The sequence below is a fragment of the Pelobates fuscus genome, chromosome 2 (assembly GCF_036172605.1).
Source record: "Pelobates fuscus isolate aPelFus1 chromosome 2, aPelFus1.pri, whole genome shotgun sequence".
Classification (NCBI taxonomy): domain Eukaryota; kingdom Metazoa; phylum Chordata; class Amphibia; order Anura; family Pelobatidae; genus Pelobates; species Pelobates fuscus.
Window position 1 is genome coordinate 172,422,284 of NC_086318.1, and position 21,914 is coordinate 172,444,197.

General features: G+C 36.6%; 1 protein-coding gene across 2 annotated transcripts in view; it reads left to right on the top strand.

Moving 5' to 3' along the window:
- Positions 1–21,914, top strand: part of LOC134586975 (isoaspartyl peptidase/L-asparaginase-like) — a 100,238-nt gene that overhangs the window by 41,281 nt on the left and 37,043 nt on the right. For both annotated transcript variants that reach the window (XM_063442961.1, XM_063442962.1), the window contains exon 4: positions 21,548–21,711. In XM_063442961.1, coding sequence (XP_063299031.1) covers positions 21,548–21,711 — 164 coding nt within the window. The remainder of the gene's footprint in view (positions 1–21,547; positions 21,712–21,914) is intronic.

Consider the following 21,914-nt stretch of genomic DNA (forward strand, 5'->3'; position numbering starts at 1 on the left):
TATCACTCACGCCAGGGCTTTGTGTATTGTACCATGTCACAAGTAGAGTTTGCTTGATTCAAGACTTTTGCAGTTAACTTATGGTAATTTTTGCCTCTTCCTCTAAACCTACAAGTCAAGCATCTTACTTATACCTCCTATGCTGTCACTCCGCTTTTACGTATCCAAGTTCAACTGCACATTATCAGTCCTAATCCATTACGTCACGTCTAAACCTTCCATTAAGGTGAGCTACATCATGGCTTCCTTCTCTGGTCTCTCTTTTTCGCAAAAGCGCTGCATCAGCAGCTTCAAGCTCTTACACCCCAGTCTACATCACTATGTGATGGGGCCACAGGTAATCCTCAGCTCAGTTACATATATACCTCAATCAGAGTACCCAAGCTCTATAAACTTGCAATAAAGTGTGTTTTCTTTGAATCCTCTTTTGCCCTCTTTTATTACAGAGCTACTCGTACGTTGGTTTCGGCACACCTCTACCAACTTTGCTTCTCCTTCTACATTCCATTATGTATTAGAAATTCCAAGCACAAGTTGGAAGGCCACTTGGCCTGAATTTGTGGGAGGAGTTATGATCCTATTTAAACCCTACCCCCCTACTTACCTTTGTCGTGCAAGCTGTTTGTCCCCACCCACCTACACCTATCTATATTAACAATTCACCTTTGTGGGCCCTCTTTTATTACAGGCCTACTCGTACGTTGGTTTCGGCACACCTCTACCAACTTTGCTTCTCCTTCTACATTTCATTACGTATTAAAAATTCCGAGCACAATATATATATATATATATATATATATATATTGGAAGGCATGGTCTGAAGTTGTGGGAGGGGCTATAGACCTACAAAAGGGACTCCCCCCTTTCCCTACTTACCTTTGTGGGTCAGACGAATAGCCCCTCCCTCCACTCCCATTGTTCATATTTCCTCTATGTAAGCCCACTTTTTACCGGCCTACAGCATACGTCGGTTTCGGCACACCTCAACCGATTATTCCTAAAGCTACATCGCTACAATAATCTTATTCTATATCATATGAGAATGCCCCGAACACAAATATATATATATATATATATATATTTGAATTATTTAATTTTTTATTATTATTTTTTACCTTATCTTATTAATCTCCGTTGAGCACTTTTTTATATATAATTTGTAATCCTCTTTTCTTTTTGTTTGGAGAGAGTCCATGTATCTATTTAGTTCAATGTTAATTTATGTACTAAATTATTTGCTTGTTTATAGTGTCAGTTTTGTCATCTGTTTGTACTCATATTTAATTTTACATCTGGGTAGGCAAAGAAAAGAGAGAAAGGATGAAGAAAAAGAAAATAATAATAACCGGAATCCCTCCCCCCACTTCTCACCCCTATAGAAATTTAACTGCCTTTAGGTAATTTGTTTTAATAATTCTAGCTTCTTTATCCAAGTGTCCCAGTCTTCTAACTGAGTGTTTTCTAAGTTTTTTTAGTATATACTTTTCCATTTGCAATATAACTTGTAAGACAACTTTCTGGACACTTGGGACTTAACCATATTCCAATTAGGTGCCATAAATAGTTTAGCAGCAGTTATAATGTGTAAAATTATCATTAAGGCCTTTTTTTCTCATTTTTGGCCACTTTAAATTTAAAGTCTCTCATTCCAGTTTGATTTCTCTAATTTAATAAATTAGTTTTATTATATATTTCGAATATTGTTGTATAATTTGTCACACTGTCACAAATATAGATCAAGCTCCCTGTCTTCAAGTTACATATCAACAAATGTCAGATATATCTGGGAATATTTTCATCCAGAGTTTTGGTGTCAGGTATCATCTTTTTAATAATTTAAAATATATTTCAGTCAAATTTAAGCAGTGGATATGCTTATATAATTTATTTAGAGAGTTTTTCCAATCCTCTTCTTCGATGTGTATTTTTAAATCTTTTTCCAACTTATTTATTGCTCCTGTAAGATTGTCTCAAGTTACATAAAACTTTGACATATTTTGCCAATAAATGTTTACAGTTTCCTATAGCTTGAGGAGTTGAGTAAACTCTCTTGTTGTCTCTCCACTACTTTAGAGATATGTTAAAATTAAACCTTTAATTCTCAAATTGAAAATATCTCTATATGGAATGGAGCATTCCTCAATTATTTGTTGTAATGGCTTAACTGTTTTAGTTAACCTGAGGGATGTATATAACCATGACTTCCATGATTCTGTCTTATTGCAATGGCTAGCAGTTCCAATCACCATATATAACAATGGGGAGAAAGGGCACCCTTGTCTTATCCCATTTTAATATTGAAACACTGTGAAACATGGGGTTAATGGAACTCCACTCATACTCCTATGAATAGATGCAGAAACAGATGCACGATTCTGTCTTATTGCAATGGCTAGTGGTTCCAATCCCCATATATAACAATGGGGAGAAAGGGCACCCTTGTCTTATCCCATTGTAATATTAAACACTGTGAAGTGAATCCTGATCATGTAACTTTAGCCTGTGGGGAATTAAAGAGAGATGATATAGCTTGTAACATGGAGCCTGTAATTCCAAATTCTTTCAAAGTAGTGAACATTCAAACCCACCCTACCCTATTAAATGCTTTTTCTGCATCTATTCATAGGAGTATGAGTGGAGTTCCATTAACCCCTGTTTCATCAAAGACATCTATTATTCTTATGAAGTTATTAACTAACAACCTGCCTGGTATAAAGCCTAGCTGATCGTTCGTGATTAAATTTAATATAGCTATTTTTGATCTTTCAGCAAGAATAGAGGAAAATATTTTTTTATCCGTGTTCATCAGATAGATTGATCTATAATTACTGATCAACTCAGGATCTCTGTCTCCTTTGGAATTTGAACATTGCTTGCTCTCAATAATTCTACGGGGAATCTCCTTGTTTTTATTATAATGTTAAAACATTGTGTAAGTTCTCCCTTTAACTTTTCTTCCATCAATTTGTAAAATGTATTTGTGAAACCATCAGGACCAGGAGAAGCTTTGAATTTAAGCTTATCAATTGTGTATTACTTCTTCCTCTGACATAGGTTGATTTATAAATGTAATTAATCGTGAATAATTTCTTAATCTCCTCTTCTCCCTAAACATCTCTATTGGTAATTGTTTAAATCTCTATAGAACTCTTAAAAAGCATCTACCTATTTGTCCTGGGGCCAACAAGTATGTATCTTTATCCTTGATTTTAGATATAACTCTTTTACTTCTTAATTTCTTTTTACTTTATTAGTCATTAGAGCTTCTGTTTTCTTAATGCCTTTTTGGTTACCATTTGGGTTGAATGCATTCTAGAGTTCTAGCTGCTTTATTAATTTGATAATCATTTACACATATTTCTAGATCTACAATCTTGCTTGCAGTTTCTTTTGGGAGCACATCTTTATTCTGCCTCTTAAAATCAGTTAATGCTAGATATAGCTATAGAAGGGACTGCTTTCTTTCTTGTTGTTGCAATAGCTGTCATGCTGCTCAAGTTTACGCTAACTACATTTTTGTAAGAATACCAAACTCTTATATCTGATATACCTTTATTTTATTTTCTTAAAAAAAAAAAAAAAAAAAGTGAATTCTCTTCTAAATTCTTTTTTTTTTATGAATTATTTGATTGTTAAATCGCCAATCTTTACGGAATACATCAAAAGCATCTTTAATCTAACATAATTGGGCTGTGGTCTGACCATGTTATATATCTTTTTCTATTCTATTTTTTTTTTTTTAACCAGATTAAGTATGGCCACATTGCCGAATATAGGATCAATTCTAGAGAAAGGATTAAATGTTCTAGAGTAACATGTAAAATCAATCTCAGGAGGATGTAATGTTCTCCATATGTCTGAGATAATATTTATTTAGTAGTTGTTGTTTTTTCTAGCTTTGGTTTCTTCTGTCTTTAGAAAAAAACTAGTATGCAATTAAAATCACCCATAATTAATATCCTCCCTATTTAATCTGATTGATTTTCTTCAGTATTCTTGCAATAAATATTGCTGGGGACTTATTTGGTGCATATATATTAACTAGTGTGAACATTTTGTTATTTATTACACATACTAAAATAATACTGGAGCACTGGAAGAAGGTTATCTTGCCGAAACGCGCCTGCTGACAACACAGGCACTTTGCTATTTTACTCTTTGGGTAACTAAATATGTGACGAGTGATAAAATAGGTGATATTTTGCTTGTTCTATTTTATACAATAAAGTATTTTATACTGAAGATCCATCATCATTTGTTGTTTAATTCTGGGGATATTGAGACATTTAGGTATCTGTGGCACCCTAGAGCCTGTTATATAGAGCCTGGGATGGCTCTGGGCCATGTGAGTGATATTCCAACCCCATCTCTTATCTCTACATGTCCTTTAATGGTTTACACTATGTTTTTCTGCATTTTCTGTTTTTAGGCTACCTGTGGTAACCTGTGTTCTTCATTTTTATGGATATACGTTTGTATTGATATTTTATCTCTATAATATTTTCTGTGTCACAGGTTTTCTCCTGGCTAGTATAAACACAAAATTTTGGTATTATCACGAGATCAATCTCACCACTGTGCATTGGAGGAGCCTGGTTGCTCGCCTGCTGCCTTTAGACTATGGCCCCATGTTGAAACGCTTGATTTTCCCCTGCAAAGACATGAAAGCCGTGTCATTTGGTGCTTGCCCTGTTTGAGCGGTGATACCCCAAATAGCTATGCCATGGAGCCCAATCGTATAATGAAAGACTATGGGAAAGACTTTAGCTCCATGGCAATTGAACCGTATGTATGTGATCTGAGAGCCATTCAGTAATAATGTGTTCTCAGATCTGAGCTATCTGGGGATATGTTGAATGTATATGTTTTATGCAATCGCTGCACAGTTATATATTTTTATGTATTTTATTGTCTTTTGCTGCCATGTGTTCAATGGAGTTTTGCCTCTGTCTGTTATGAATAACGTGGAAAAAAAGTATTTTTCTGCTTGTGATAATTACATTACCCATTGTGTAAGGTAATTGTATCACAGGCAGAGGGGAGGATTTTGTGTGGGAGTGTCTGAGTGTATTGTACGTTTTATTGGTTGTTTTCCAAAACCCTGTGGGTGGTACTAATGTGTATATAAGAACAATAAACCCACAGCTCTGCCTGTTCACTGCTTGACCCTCAACACAGAGCTATGTCTCATTCTTGGGGGGATTTACTGTATGCTGTTAGAGACTGATTGCCAGGAGTCTAAGCCGCTTGGGTGCTTTTCCTGTTCAGCTGCTAGCAGCTATTCGTGAGTTTCCAGTTCGGGAGTTTGGAGTGCTACTTGGTATCCTGTTCGGGAGTTTGGGGTTCTGCAGTAGCTGTGCCTGTGTCTCTGGAAGGGGAAGATCTACTAAACGGTGGTTTAACCCTTTTATGCCTGGGGGTGTCGTTACAGGTATATACTAAAATAATGAATTGTTCCTCTTGATCTAATTCTTGATATTTAATATATACATTTTAAGAAAACATAAAAGCAATGACTCTTTTTTTTCTCTCTTCTAGAGCAGCACTTACAATAATTGGGTGTGTTTCTTAATTTATACTGATTTTGTCAGATTTTTTCAGTGAGTTTCTTGAAGCGCACAGATCTCTACTTGATTTCTTCCCAAGAAATCTAAAAATAAAGATATTTTGAACAATGTATTGATCCTACAGGCATTTATTGAAACTAGCTTAATGTGATGGTTTCTATTTTTTTGTTACTTTTTACATTATTACAAATTAATATATAAAGTAATATAATGTCACAAATTTTAATTTTACAGTCTGTTCAGTCACCTCATTTCATTCCTTAACAATTCAAATCATTTTGTATAAGCAAAAAACAGGGCGCAAGAGAATACTGAGAACGGGCAGCAGCTGAAATAGCTTGCCCTTCGGTGGGTCCCCGCTCAGATCTCCATCTGGTTTTAGCTCATATTGTGCCATTACAGAAAGAGCATCTCTGAAACATAACAGACTGGTCCCACCCATACGGGCAGTTAAGATCCAAAATGCCAGCAAGTTCTCTCTGCACGAGAGACACAGCAACCCCAGATGATCGTTTCAGCCTTGTTAGGCATCATCAGTGAGGCATAGCTGATATCTCTCTAGGCATTTTGTATAAGCAACACAGTGGTCATCCACAGCAGTAAATGATCACACAATCATTTATATGAATTACACTTATTCTATTTCTCAATCTATTGGTTTATACTCCCTCCTGTTCTATCTATATATTGGCTAGTTTGTAGTGATTTTGGCCAAACTGTAAGTACGTAATTATGCATGGTGACTCTAAAACAAATATAATCAAAAACACAGATTAAATAATATAGAAAAACAAATAAGAACGAATAAAAACAAAAGAAATAAAATAAAAACAAATACATGTGCTAATCGTTTTTTTCCATAAGTTTGCAATTTCAAATTTTTTTATTTTATTTTTTTTTAGCAAATCTATACAGACAACTATGTTAGTTCTTCTCCCCTTCTGGGGTCCCTATCAAATTTGAAATATTTTATCACTCAATAACACTATCTTCAGTGAGTATGGAATATCTTTATTCCTAAATATCTAACTGATTAATTGATTTCTCCTTGCTACCTACTTTTCACCCAGATTTTTTTTTAAATGTTTTGGTTACCTATTATCCTATATGCAATCTCCTCATAATTGTTTTGTGTTAGAAATCTTTTCCTTTATTGTATGTATTGATGGCACTTGTGTTGTTTTCCATAAGCTAGCAATTGCAATTTTTGTGGCCATTAAGATATGTATCATCATTGTGGTTTCCTGCTTCATGAGCCTCTCTGGCATAATATGTAACAAATAGATATCTGGTTGTAGGGGTACCAAATTATTTGTAACATTAAATATCAATTGTTGAATATGTTTCCACATAGCAGTAATAATTTTACAGTACCAAAACATAGGGGGCATAGACCCCTCCGCTTCCCCGCACCTCCAACTTATCTCCAAATTCCCTGGATATTCTAATTGTTGGGGTGTCATATATCATCGTGACCACATTTTATATGTTGCCACTATGTGTTATATACTGTGAGTGGTGACATTGGTCAGTCTCATAGCCCTATACCACTGCGAGGATTCCCATTCCTTGTTTAATTCCTTCTCCCAGTCTAACATAAAATACAGTTAATCAGGTTTGCTTTGTTTAATAATTCTCTTTAACATATTGAAAGAGCTTGGGATCTCCCCTCTAGGCATAATTTACAAAATTCCAGTATATCAGAAGTTTCACCTCTACCAATTGAAATTTTATTAAAATGTATTTCATTCTGAAATATGTATACAGCTCACTATTATGTAATCCGTATTTGGTTTGTATATTTGGGAATTGATATGTATCCGTACCTGTTATTAAATGTTGAACTTTTATTCCATTTTTTTCTCCATGTTGATACATTTAAATCTTTTATGTGTAGTAAATTAGACTTTGCAAAGTTCCATAGTAAAGATGTTCTGATGTCTGGACTTGGCTTCTGGTATCCAGTACTCTTTTTGCTATTCTTGCTTAGTTTTCCTTGTTTTTTTGGTTTTCTAGTCTATGTCTGGTTTTCTTTATGCTGGGATTTCTGGGTTCATTCCTATAGTTTGTCCCTGGATTTCCCAGTCTCCAGGTTTCCTTTAAATGTTTGTTTTATGTTGCCACACCCATTTGTTTTCCATCATTCCTTTCTGTTTCAGTGTCCTGCAGGCAGCTGCTCAAAGCTTCTGCCCTTTCTTGCAGGTAAGTATGTCTACTTAGGATGTTTTAGCATACATTAGGCAGTGTAGGACCTGACAGATATGGGGTACATTGGCGTTGTTGGCAGGCTTATGCAATGTATGATCATATAGTGTGACTAAATCCCCATGATTTTCATATGTAGTACTTAGTTATTTCTCCTCTTGTTTTGCCTTTGTTATCTTGTCTTGTTTTAGTTTGTATACCCAGCCCATGTACAGTCCTGTCCAGTCATGCCCATGTTATGTTCATGTTTTCCTCATGTCTTGTGTATATGTTCTGGGTTTAGCTTACTATCCTTCTCTGGTTCTGGGTTCTACTAGTTCTGTCTTGTTTTCATGTTTGGTGCCTATGTCTAGCCTTGTTTCTAGTACTGGATACAATCTTGCTGCAGAGCCTCCCTATTCAGCTCCTGGGAGGTCTGCTTAATTTCCAAGCTCCTAGTTCCTGGTATCCGCTGAAGCTGATTCAGGGTCTTGGTATGTGGCTGCACAAATGCTGGTGCTCAACACCAGGGGGCGTGTGGTTACCCTGCACCAGACCCTGCTAATCCACCTCCACACTGTGACTCCTACTTATCATCAGGCATAATGGGTCCCGGTCCACGCACCGCCTCCTGGACACATGTGTCCAGGCACAGGACTACCACCTTGACAGATCGTTATATTTTCTCAAACGTTTAGGGGCCCAGTTCCTCCACATCAACAAAGATGTTTGTGTTGCAGATACAAAATTAAGATTTGCAGGTTCTCCTTGGTGTGCTACCCAAATAAGGTTTAATATTTCTTGGCAATAGATTGTTCTAATGTATGCCATAGTGGTGTGTTGTTCTTATCTATTAGCGCCTATGTTTCTGCAAGTAAGGATGCTATATAATATTTCTGAATGTGCGGTACTCTCATACCACCCTCTGTGATTTTATGGCTCATTGTGTTTAATGATATCCTTATGGGTTTACGTTTCCAGTTGTGTGCATTTATAATATTCTGGAATTTTGTTAAAATTAACTTCGGGATCATTATTGTTATAGTTCTAAAAAGAAAAATAATCTGTGGTAGGATGCAAATTTTAATGGAATTAATTCATCCCACCCATGAGGTAGTGCCCTGGTCCCAATGCTGTAATATGTCTTGTACCTCTCTCAATAATTTGCAATGATTATTCTCTATCACAACCTGTTTCGAAACTGACAGCTGAATTCCCAAATATTTTATCGAATTCTTTCTCCACTCAAATGGGTATTCCGTTTTTAACAACTGCATTGTTGATTGGTGCATATTTATAGGTAAAGCTTGGGTTTTAACAATATTGTTTTTATAATATGTAGGGTTGTAAAAACATTTGTCTTCTTTGGCAATTTGGACCAATGGCATTCGGTTTGGTTCGGAACTTCGGTAATTAGGACCCTAACACTAGCCCCTAACCACTTGTTTTGCCCTTTGTCCCTAACACTAACCCCTAACCCTAACCACTTGTTTTGTCACTTTTCAGAAATCCAAAGCACTTCTGCAATTCGGAACTTCGTCAATTCGGAAATTCGTGAATTCAAACTTCGGACATTTGTAAGCATCCAAATGTCCGAATTGCATGTAATTCGTCTGAATGTACATTCAGAATGAAACTAATTGCACATGGGTAATAATATGACACTGTGCCATAATCTTTCAATAAATCCATTACCGATTTTATTGCATTATATGGATTTGTGAGTATTATCAGGACATCATCCACAAGTAAAGCTAGTTTTTGGGGTCCCATATGTGTGCTTAAAGGGACACTCCAGGCACCCAGACCACTTCTGCTCATTGGAGTGGTCTGGGTGCCAACTCCCACTACCCTTAACCCTGCAAGTGTAATTATTGCAGTTTTTCATAAACTGCAATAATTACATTGCAGGGTTAACTCCACCTCTAGTGGCTGTCTATTAGACAGCCACTAGAGGTCACTTCCTGGGTTCTAGCACAGGAAACCTGTGCTAGAGCATCGCTGGACGTCCTCACGCTGTGTGAGGACCTCCAGCGTCACTCAAAACCCCATAGGAAAGCATTGAAATGATTTTTCAATGCTTTCCTATGGGACGACGTAATGCGCATGCGCGGCATTTCCGCACATGCGCATTAGGTCTCCTCGGCTGGTGGGCGATATCAGTCTCGCCCACCGGCCGATGCAATCACTGGGAGGAGTGTCGCGGAGGCGGAGACAGCGGCGAGGGACATCGCCGCTGTCCCAGGTAAGTAACTGAAGGGGTTTTCACCCCTTCAGTAACTGGGGATTGGTGGGTGGGAGGGAGAGGGACCCTCCAGTGCCAGAAAAACGGATCGTTTTTCTGGCACTGGAGTTTCCCTTTAATCCCGTTATTGGATCATGTTTTATTATCTTATATGCTAAAGATTCAAGGGTCAAAATAAAAAATAATGGAGAGAGAGGACAGCCCTGTCTCGTGCCATTAGCAATGCAGAACTTTCGTGATACAAACCCTGAGTTTATAACTTGATCAAATGCCTTTTCCTCGTCAAGTGCCACCAGAAGTCCCTCAATTTTTTGTCTTTTCATTATTTCCAATATATCGATGAACCTTCTGGTATTGTCCTCCACCTGTCTCACTGGCAAAAAGCCTGTTTGTCCTCCTCCTATCAATTTAGATCGTAGTGGATTTAATCTTAATGCCATAACTTTTGCAAACAATTTTATATCTGCATTAAGCAATGGTATATGTCTTAGGTTAGCTCAGCTAGAGGGTGATTTTCCTGGTTTAGGCAAAGTAATTATATTGGCTTCCAATAGTTCCGGATGCATCTCTCCTGAATCTAAGATGCTATTAAAAAGGTTTATAAGCTTTGGTATCAATTCCTTTGCAAATTTAAAATAATAGTTAGGGAACCCATCTGGGCCTGGTGCTTTATGATTTTTTTTTTTTTTTATTGCCTTCCATACTGCCTCTGCTTTTTTTGTGTTGTGTTGGTTTCTAATAGCTTTTGGGAATCTTTCTCTAAATCTTTCGATAGGTTTACAAAGCAATTAAATATTGGTACATTATTCAAAGGTTACAAAAATAGACAGGTTGTTACAAATTACTGGAGCCAACCGAAAACACAAACCCATACAATATCCAGAGTACAAAAATCCATTACTCGGATAGATGTTCCAACTATTAATGTATTTAAACTAGTAGACTTTCGAGGTTAACATTTGTATGAAAAAGAAAGACACACACAAAAGAAACTCTACCTAATACAAAACCAAATTATTACATGAGTTGCGCCATATTTAAATAATTTCCTCATGTCCATACCAGGCTCAGATTCTTTGTTGGTTGCTGCACTATATGATTTCTTTCTGCACAAAATATTTTCTTTTGCAAATTATATTGGTAAATGGAAAAAAAAATTGGGGGCAAGATTAGTGTATTTTCAATTTGACTTACTCATGTTAAAATATCACTTAAAGTGATACACACACCATATTTTTAACATCACATATTAGAACTTTAATACGTTTTTAAATTAATACATTTTGTGTGCCCTTGTTTTTTCACTTCTTTATCTTGCTTTTGTAAAATTTGCCCTTCTGATTTGAAGAAATGTGTCACTGAAAAAAAACAGCAAATGTTCTGCCAGAAAACAATAAAAAAAAAAAAGAAAGAAATGAGGGGAAACTAAAAAGAAATTGAGGTTTCCTATACTTATCCAGAAGGGGCGTGGAGATATGTTCTCTCCTAAAGATGAGGTATATGAGACTAATAATATGCTGTGTTGTCATAACAAAATATCAGTGTGACTAGAAAATCCAGCTAATTACACTAACCTTGTAACAAGGTACCGCATAGCTGGTGAGACAAATATCAGCTCTGTGCATCTAATTTTATGTAAGGCTTCTTTATTAGTTGATGAGGCTATCTGATCCAGCATTGCTTAAATAAACATACCTGGTGTCAAAACATGAATACAACTCCTTGCCTACCTATATTCTAGGCAACACATTTTTTTTCCAATTGAATGTGATGACATAGTAACATGGCAGGGCCAGTGTTGATGTAAAATTGATACTTCTTCCAATAACATAGCAATTTGTCTGTATTACCAAACAGTACACAATTTAATTACCATCTGCACTATATATATTTTTTTTTCAATTCTTTATTTTTGTTGTGCTGTGCAAGAACAAGGATAGCATGTCATACCTTTTAAAGTCAACAGTAAAATCATATCTAGTACACAAGGCATGTAACGACAACAGCATATCTTTTAGATTAAAGAAGTAGTTCGTGCTAGGTGTAAACATATTACAGCTTAGTGAGTAGAGCAAGCATGTCAAACTCGCATGCGGCCCACAATGGACATCTTTGTGGCCCTGCGAGCCGCATGTACATGCTTACTGTTAAAGCCAAGTAGGTACCTGCTTTCTCCACATTGCAGGTGCCTACTCTGCAGAAATTTACCCGGCCAGGGAGGAAGCAGGATGCTTGTGGCAGCAAGGGAGCTCAGTCTTCCTGCTCCTCACTGCTCCCTTGCGTGCGACGCCTGTAGTCATCTAAACTGCGTGCAAAGGAGCAGTGAGGAGCCGGAAGGAGACCTCCCAAATGAAGATCCCCACTGGACCCCAGGGAATGATGTGAGTGTGTGCAACAATGTTTAAATGTGTGTCTGTGTGTGTCCATCAGTGAGTGAGTGTGTATGTGTCTGTGAGTAAGTGTGTCTGTGTGTGTGTGTATGTGTGTCTGTCAGTGAGTGTGTCTGTGTGTGTGTGTGTCGGTCAGTGTTGCGATGGCCGCAACTGGACAGTGGAGTTCCTGGAGGTGCACAAAGGCACCTCCAGGACGTGACGTTGACGTGCTCCACCTTCACAGGGTTTCAAGAAGTAGCCTGAGGGTCTGCTTTGGCACAGGGTGCAGACAGCGCCACTAGGGGTATACCAGAGGCCGGACTCCGGAGTAGCATAGGGCCTGCGGCAATATGAGTGGAGTCTGCTTGTTGGCTAGAGGGGGAGACTGGGATTTAGTATAGGGGGAGGACTGGGATTTAGTATAGGGGGGGGACTGGGATTTAGTAGAGGGGGATGCTGTTTTTTTTTTTTTTTTATATACTGTACTTTTCAAAATATTCCTAGTCCTATCAGTGTATAGATCACCGGCTCTTGCAGAGCAGCACTTATTTTGCTGTCTGTGCATTTTTTGGGGTGATTCATTTTTTTGTGTTTTTTTGTGACAGATCACTTAGTAAAGTGATTGTGATCATGTCATAGAGGTCGTATAGCGCTGAGGAGGCATATGCCATCCTTGCGTTAGAGTCTGACGCCTCTATGTGTGACTCGACCATGATTTTGACCCTGCCAGGTGCTTAGATGCATCACTAGATACAGTGTCTGCTGCTAGTGATGTATCTAGTTATGATGTATCTGTGGCTGCTAGTCCAGGAGATGTGCTGCTCCAGCAGGGAGTACTGCTGAGGAGTGGGTAGTGCCTCATCGCCAGAGGCGAATCCTGGCATCAATTTGGATGTCACAAGATTTATCCCTCAGCAGTTTATGGAGATGTTTCTGGGTGATGATGTATTGGGGAACATTGTCGCCCAAACTAATTTATGTGCCGATCAGTTCCGTGCTGCAAAGCCTGACTCTTCTTTGGCAAAGCAGCAATGCGCCATCATCGATGTGCCATAATTTAAAAATTTCTGGGCATTGACTATGCTGATGGGCCACCCCTATTTACTCCCAGTGTATATCGAGGAAGAGGTATGAAATGATTCTACATTTCATGCACTTCAGCGACAACAGCCTGTGCCCCCCAAGGAAACATCCCCAGTTGGACAGGCTGTATAAAATCCTCCCCCTGATTACCCACTTGTCAGGTTTGCAGAGGCTTATACACCTGGAAGGAATTTATGTGTGGATGAATCCCTGATAAAATATAAGGGAAGGCTGGGATTCAAGCAGTATATTCCTTTCAAGCGCTCTAGGTATGGTGTAAAGGTGTATAAACTCTGTGATAGTGAGACTGGGTATACTCAGTCCTTCCGGGTGTATGAGGGAAAGGTTGCCCAGAACATATGGGAACCAGTGGCAAAATTGTCTGGGACCTGATATTCCCCCTGATGGACAAAGGGTACCACTTGTATACAGACAATGTTTATACAAGTGTCCCTTTGTTCAAGCTATTGTATTGTTTTGATACAGTAGCTTGCAGTACAATAAAAAAGAATCACACAAGTTTCCCAGGAGAACTTGCACGCACCCGGCTACGAAGGGGGGAGACCTCAGCTCTGCGCCAAGAGGAGCTGTTGGTAGTTAAGTACCACCATCCACACTGAGAGGACTGTGGAGGTCTTTGTATGTGGCAGAGCTGAGAGCACAAGGAAGCCAGTGTGCATTAAGGCCTATAACTGGCATATGGGTGGGGTTGATCTTGCAGATCAGCTGCTGCAGCCCTACCTAGTTATACGGAAGACAAGGGCCTGGTACAAAAATGTTGCAATCTACTTAATGCAGGTTGCAATCCACAACGCTTTTTGTTGTTCAAAAAAGCAAACCCCGGAATGCAACTGAGTTTTTTTTACAGTTTAAGCTCCAAATTATTTTGGGGATTTTGAACTGTGATGCACCTGCTCCCCAGGCGGTGATGGGGCTACACATTTTATTTTTAAAATCCCCCTCTATTGTGGCAAAGCAGAATCCCCCCCAAAAATGTAGAGTCTGTTTTAAGAGGGGGCAGAGAAAAGATACTGTATATTACTGTCCTGATTGCCCTGGACAGGGGGACTGCTTCAAACGATACCACACACTGGTGCATTTTTTATTTTTTTTTAACATTTGCTGTTCAGTTTTTTTTGGTTACGTTTACCCTATGTATGGGGGGCATGGGTGTACTCAGGAGGCCTTGCAGAAAACAACCTGGAGTGTTTTCTTACAATAAAGGTTCTCCTAAATCAGTCCAAAAGCGTGTAAAAATGAAAACTGAAAAATTACCACTACACACTTTCTCCAATTTTTGGGGCTAGAATGGTTGCATCAAAGCACTCCACATACAATACCTCGGGGTGTCTACGTTTCAAATATATACACTTTCATGGCAATAAATAAAACTGGGTTATGTGATAAGCCCCAAACTAAAGATAGGCCTATCAGAAGAAATACTCTCAATTTTAACTCAAATTACAAACTATACAATTGTAACTGAACCTTCCCAAAATCCTGGCAAAGCTATGCATTGGGGGCATGGGTGTACTCATGAGGCCTTGAAGAAAACAGCCTGGAGTGTTTTCTTGCAATAACCAACAGGCGGTCCCCTAAATCACACACAAATGTGTGTGTAAAAATGAAAATTGAAAAATTACCACCACACATTTTCTCAAATTTTTTGAGTAAAACGATTGCATCAAAGGCATCAAAATACTCCATATACAATACCTTGGGGTGTCAACTTTTCAAATATATGCACGCTCGTGGCAAGAAAAAAAATTGTGATATCTAAAAAGGCCCCCAAAAAGAAGATAGGCAAAGAAGATATGTCAAATTTGAAAAACACATGTCAGTCGTTTGGCATTGCACCCCCAAACAACCCAACAAATCTATGCATAGGTGGTATCACGGTACTCATGAGATGTTGCTGAACACATATTGGGGTGTTCTTTGGCAGTGGTTTGATGGGAGTAAGTTACATTGGCCGGCTTTAAAAATTTCACAAATGGGACATGGGTGCATGATGGCCAGCTATGAAAATTCCAAGTTGGAAAACTGGAATGCACACCCTCCAAATAAGGTATTTTAGCCCCCAGAGAACCCGACACACCTGTACATGGGTGGTATCACTGTACGCAGGAGATGTTGCTGAACACATATTGGGGTGTTCTTTGGCAGTAACACCTACCAGGAGCTGGGAATCCATTACTAAAGTAAAATGTGTGATAAAAATAACACAAAAAAATGACTACCCAAACGTTTGACAAAGCCTGGTGGTAGAATTAGTGCATGGAAAGTTTTAAAATACCACCATTTTAAATACCCCAGGGTATCTACTATTCAAAAATATATGGTTTGGGTGACAGGGGGAGGAGCGATGACGTAGGACGCGGGGCAATCCGCAGTAACATTCAGCGTTCCATGTGGCGTACTTCCCAAAAGTGAAAAGGAGGGAGAGAAAGAAAAGAAAGGAAAAAAACATACAAAAAGAGATAATGCCAAGCATGCAGAAACAGAGCAGAATCTGTGATGAAAGATTAGCAGAAGAAATCTAAACCCAGATCATTGGAGACGAGCTCTGTGACTGCTTCACTACAACTAAGCTAAAGCTAAGTAAAAAAAAAAAAGGAGAGGCAAAGAGATAAGCAATAGAAAAGATGCAAGTGAGGATCCAGATTTAAAGCAATAGCACATATATTATTAAAGCCTTAGGGGTTAGTGTTGAATTGTTAATCCCTTTAAAAGCAGCAAGCAGTGGAAGACTCAGAAAAGAAAGAGCCAAGAGTTTTACCCCTTATTGAGACAACGTAAGGTATTTTGCTTCGATTCATTTATTATGGCTCCAAAAAAAGCCCAAGAAAACAAGCAACTTCTAAAGAAGGAGAAGGAAAAAAAACAGGAGAATAAGACAGAAAAGCGGCTATCCTTTTTTACTCCACCTCATTTACAAAGACAAGAAACAGATCATCAGAAAGAAATGGATATTTCGATATAAGCAGGTAAAGAAACAGAATCAATGACACCAAAGATTATATCTACTAAACAGCTTCCAAAGGAGATCATTCAGGATTATTTACACAAATACCTGGATGCATGTTTTGAACGTCAACTAGATAAAATTAAAAATTAAATTCAAACTGGTCTCACAGAATTCAGAACGTAACTCTTATTGATCGAGAAAAAAAGTTAAGATGAATGAAAAAAAAAATAGAATCCTTGGTATACCAACAAGCCCAACTAGAAGACTCACAGGAAAGCTCAAAAAAGAAAATAGCAGATTTAGAATTTAAATTAGCAGATCTTGAAGACAGATCGCGATGCAATAATTTAAGATTTAGCAGAATTTCAGAAACAATAGCAAACAATAAACTGAATGAATTTATTTTAGATCTATTTCTACAATTGGGCATTCAATTAACAAATCCCCTAAACGCTTTAGAACGGTGTCACAGAGCAATGAAACCATCTAACATTGTGGAACGTTCACCAAGAGATGTTCTTATCTGTTGTACATCTTATAAAGTGAAAGAACAAGTCTTGAAAGCAGCACGAGTGATCAGACTCAAGGAACCATACAATTACATCTCTATTTTTCCTGATCTGTCATATTATACCAGGATGAAAAGAAAGCCATTCTCAACTCATATGGAAATCTTACAACAAAGGAACATTCGTTATGCCTGGAGATACCCATGTAAAATTATTGCCTCTTATGAGGCAAAGACATGTGCATTTTCAGATACACTAGCTCTATCCAAGTGGTTCAAGGAACTGAATTCTGAATTGAGTTAAGAGGCAGTAAGGAAACTGAAAGAAAAGCAAAAAGTTATAAAGAACACAGGATGGGGACTATGTTTGTTTTTCTTTCTTTATTTATTTTTTCTTTATTTTTTCTTTTAGTTCCTCCCCTCGAAGTATCACAATTTTTGAAAGAGGGATATTTCACGTTATTATGCACATTGACAAATTAATATAAGGGATTACTTGGAATATCTTATGAGTAAATTAGATTTAAAATATTATTATAATTGTATAACTCACGAAAACCATATAGATTTAAAAAACAAATGTAAGGACAATTTAAAATAATTACAGATAAATGATATGTTAAGCAATTTTTATATAAGTCACATAAGATGATAAAAATGACTATAAGCACTAATCACTGTATACAATTTAAAGCAGGATGATAAGCTCGACAATCCATGTAAGAGTGCTTTTTTTTTATAGGCTTATGAATAATACACAGCTGTAAGGAAAAGGAGGGTAAAGGGGAAGAAGGAAATAGAATAAGAGAGAATAAACACCGGATATAGGAACATTGACTGTCGATATATAAAATAATGTTTACACAAGACACATAAAAGGGTAAAGATAACTTCAAACACAAATTGCAATAAAAGTACGACAATAAGTAGGATAATTTAGGCCAGAATGATAATTTTCAAAATTTTGTGTGGTGGGAATTAAAAAAAAAATAAAAAATATTCTACCTCTCTCTAAAGGGGAAACTTTAAATGGTTTATGAGATTAGCTGTTACAACTCTCTCACAGAGGTAACATAGCATTAAGATTGATCATTGAATAGGATTACGGTGGAAGGCCAAATGAGGCGGGATAATTCATTGATTCTTCCAGACTTCCTTATAGGGTCGTTTTTTTTATTGTATTAATGCCTTGTCTTCAGGTAAAATTGAATCAGTAAGTGTTGCACTGGATAACTGAGTCGGGAATTCCTGTGGCGGTTTTAACTTTTTCTTTTGAGGTTATGATATCAAATAGAAGGTACTTGTGCTCTAAATATAGGACACACATTGATATTACAAGGATAGAATTCTGTATGCCTAGATGTGTGGTTTTTCAAAATCAGATAGCATAATGTTAAATATTGTTTCCATTAATGCTCAGGGATTCAATTCGCCTCAAAAAAGGAGAATCTTAGTTGACCGCATGAAAATAGAAAATGCTCATATTATATGTATTCAAGAGACCCAATGGCGACAAGCAGATGAAAAAATATATAAGCTTAAAGATTTTTCCTCTCTCCATTTATTCATCTTTTAAGGAGAAAAAGAAAAGAGGAGTAGCTATTCTATTCTCAGCAAAGTTGAACGATTCTATAAAACATCAGAGCACAGTAGGCGACCAGGAACTTCACATGACACAATAGCCATACCACCTTCCCCCCCACCTGCCCCCCAACTGGAGTAAAAAAAAAAAAGATGAAACTACCAATCTCAGGGACAACTGGGATCACGTGATAACAGCCTCTGCACAGGCAACCCGTTACAAGATTGTTGATGTATCAATCCCACAACCCTAACTGCTTTTTGAATGAGCATAACCGCCCCTGCGTGGGCACAATGTTTACCTTTAAATGTTGCCAATGCCATATCATTATTCAGGCTGGAATCAATGTGAAATTTGCTGTATAAGTTTAGTCCACTTAAGCAACCTATGCCTCTGCGTAAGCAAACAAGCATCTCTACCTTAAACCTGTTCTATATGTGACAATGTTATGCATACAAAATAAAACAATTTAACACAAAATTTTGACACTATGTAGCATGGGTGTTTCTTGGCAGTTGTAGATGCGCAACAGATTTTAGGGGTCAAAGTTCAAAAAAGTGTGTGGTTTTTTTGTTTGTTTTTTTTCGTCATATTTTATACAAAATGTTTTAGTAAATTATATGATATGATAAAAAATAATGGTATATTTAGAAAAAACATTTAATGGCGAGAAAAACGGTAAATAATATGTGTGGGTACAGTAAATGAGGAAGAGGAAAATTACAGCTAAACACAAATGCTATCCTAACTATAAGATAAGGCAAGGGACTAATGAAAGTATTTAGAAAATTGGGCAGACTAGATGGGCCGAATGGTTCTTATCTTCTGTCACATTCTATGTTTCTAACCCTGCAGAAATGTAAAAGGAGCCCTGGTCCTTAACCGTGAGAAAATTAAAAAACGGTCTGGTCACTAAGGGGTTAAAGAAGTTTTTCTGGTTAGATTAATAGATTAAACCTGGTACAAGGTGGGAAAGCTGCCCATGTAAAGACGTCAGTGTTATAAAAACAACCTAATTTGAATATAAATAAATATAGAATATGTATAATTTAAATAACACTGCTATTTTACATTTTATTTATATTTAACAATGATTGAAATCATGTGACTATGCTGAACTTACCACAAAATCTCATGAAAAGTCATGAACCTGGCAAACTATTCTTTAACTTCTGAATTGGTTTCATATGCTTGGAATACTTCCCCTGGAAATTCATAAATGTATTTTTTTATAGAATCATTTTTTTAGGGAAGAAACCCCATTTCTTAATAATCCTGTTTATTAAGTACTTAACTTATTATGTAGTTTGGCAATTGGTAAATAATTGTTATATGTTTATGTGCATCATTATAGTTTCTTTCCAAGGTTGGTTACTAATCTATTATACGCATATTAATAAAATAGTGCATTTATTAAATGGTGGACAGTGATTAATTGAATTCTTGTGTACAAAATGTATTATATAATGGATAATTTGGAAGATAAATTCAACTTGACAGTTTTTCAAATGTATCTGTTTGAACCTTTTGAGTCATTATGCAGTTTAATCTAGAATCCACCCAAATTTACCAGTTGTGTTTTATGTATAATTTAAATTAGACTCCAATTTATTTATTGTCCTTAATATTTCCTTACAATAGGAATTATTACTAATTACCCCTATACTGAGACATCTGAATCACAGGTTGTGTTATTATGTTTCTTCAAAGTAATGACTCACGCTGTTATGTAATTGCATGCTGTTGTATGTCTTAAATATTTATTTCATGAATAACTACAATCAGAGTATAATAAACGGGTGAATAATTCTTACGATTCTATTCACTTTAAAGCCTGATATTCAGAAAATTGTTTAGTAAAACACAGATCAAGCATTTCTGAAAATATGATGTAATGGTTTACTTTGCACATATATGGAACTATTGTCAAGTTGATAAATAAATCTAAACACATTAGACTAAACAATGTTTACCTCAGTGTAATCTCTCCCTGACAAGAGACAGAGAAAAATGGAATTAATAAGAGAATTAACTTTTGAATGCTCTTTTGTTGAACCAATGTCACCATTGAGAGAGATTTATTTAATATCTAATTTGTTACAAAAAAGACTTCAATGTATGTGTGTATATATATATATATATATATATATATATATATATATATATATATATATATATATATATACATATATATATATAAATAAAAAATACCTTGTTGGAAGTGCACTCACAGGACTCGATACTGTTGCCAAAAATGTGCCATTTATTTAAGCTTCAAAAGTTGATTACATAGTCCACTAGGGACTTTTTTCAAGACAATCTAACAACGTGACTTATTGCATTTAAATATACACTGTGAACTGTTGATTGGAGGGTAAAGGAACACTAACGAGGTTCAATTACATCATGTGCATCGTGAGTATAACATATGGTACCAATTACTAAAGTGTTTAATTAATTATATATATGGTATTCAATAAAACCATTGAACATACCTAAAGTGAAAAAACTCAACTATTTACATATATACAAAACATAACAAAATGTTTTCCCCAAGCAGAGAATACATACTGGACTGGAGCGATCAGTATACAATCACAGTGTATATTTAAATGCAATGAGTCACGTTGTTAGATTGTCTTGAAAAAAGTCTCTAGTAGACTGAAACGTCAACACTATGTAATCAACTTTTGAAGCTTGAATAAATGGCACATTTTTGGCAACAGTATCGAGTCCTGTGAGTGCACTTCCAACAAGGTATTTCATATTTTGAGGTCGGAGTGGCACCTAGGCAATAAACAAGACTGGGAGCAGGAGTGCGGGACCCAGCGTGAAATAAATATATATATATATATATATATATATATATATATATCCATGCGGAAGATTTGTATCCTGGCAAATTATTAAAATGTTTTCTCTAACCACTATAATATCCTATAGTATGTGTTCAGGATATAGTACAATGTATTCCTCTATTATAACAGAGACGATAATTATGTTTAAATAATGTTTGATATAATATGTGTGTTTTCTAGACACCGCACGCTATGCTGACTGGGGAGGGAGCAAATGCCTTTGCTGAAAAGATGAATATTCCAAGAGTGTCAACAGATGAATTAGTGACAGAACATAGCATTAAGGAGTGGGAAGAGTACCAAAAATATACACAAAGTGTCACAAATCTTTTTAACTCGGAAAAGTAAGTACACAGTTTGTATAATAAGAATTGCACAAGATAGACAGACATATAGATTAGACAGACCGTGTATAAAAGTAAATATATACATTTTATTCATAAAAAAGAATGACATTGATGTATATGTGCTCATTAACTCATTCTTGCAAATTACACAACTTAATTCTAATACAAGAGCACTGCTTTAAAGGAACAATCTAGACACC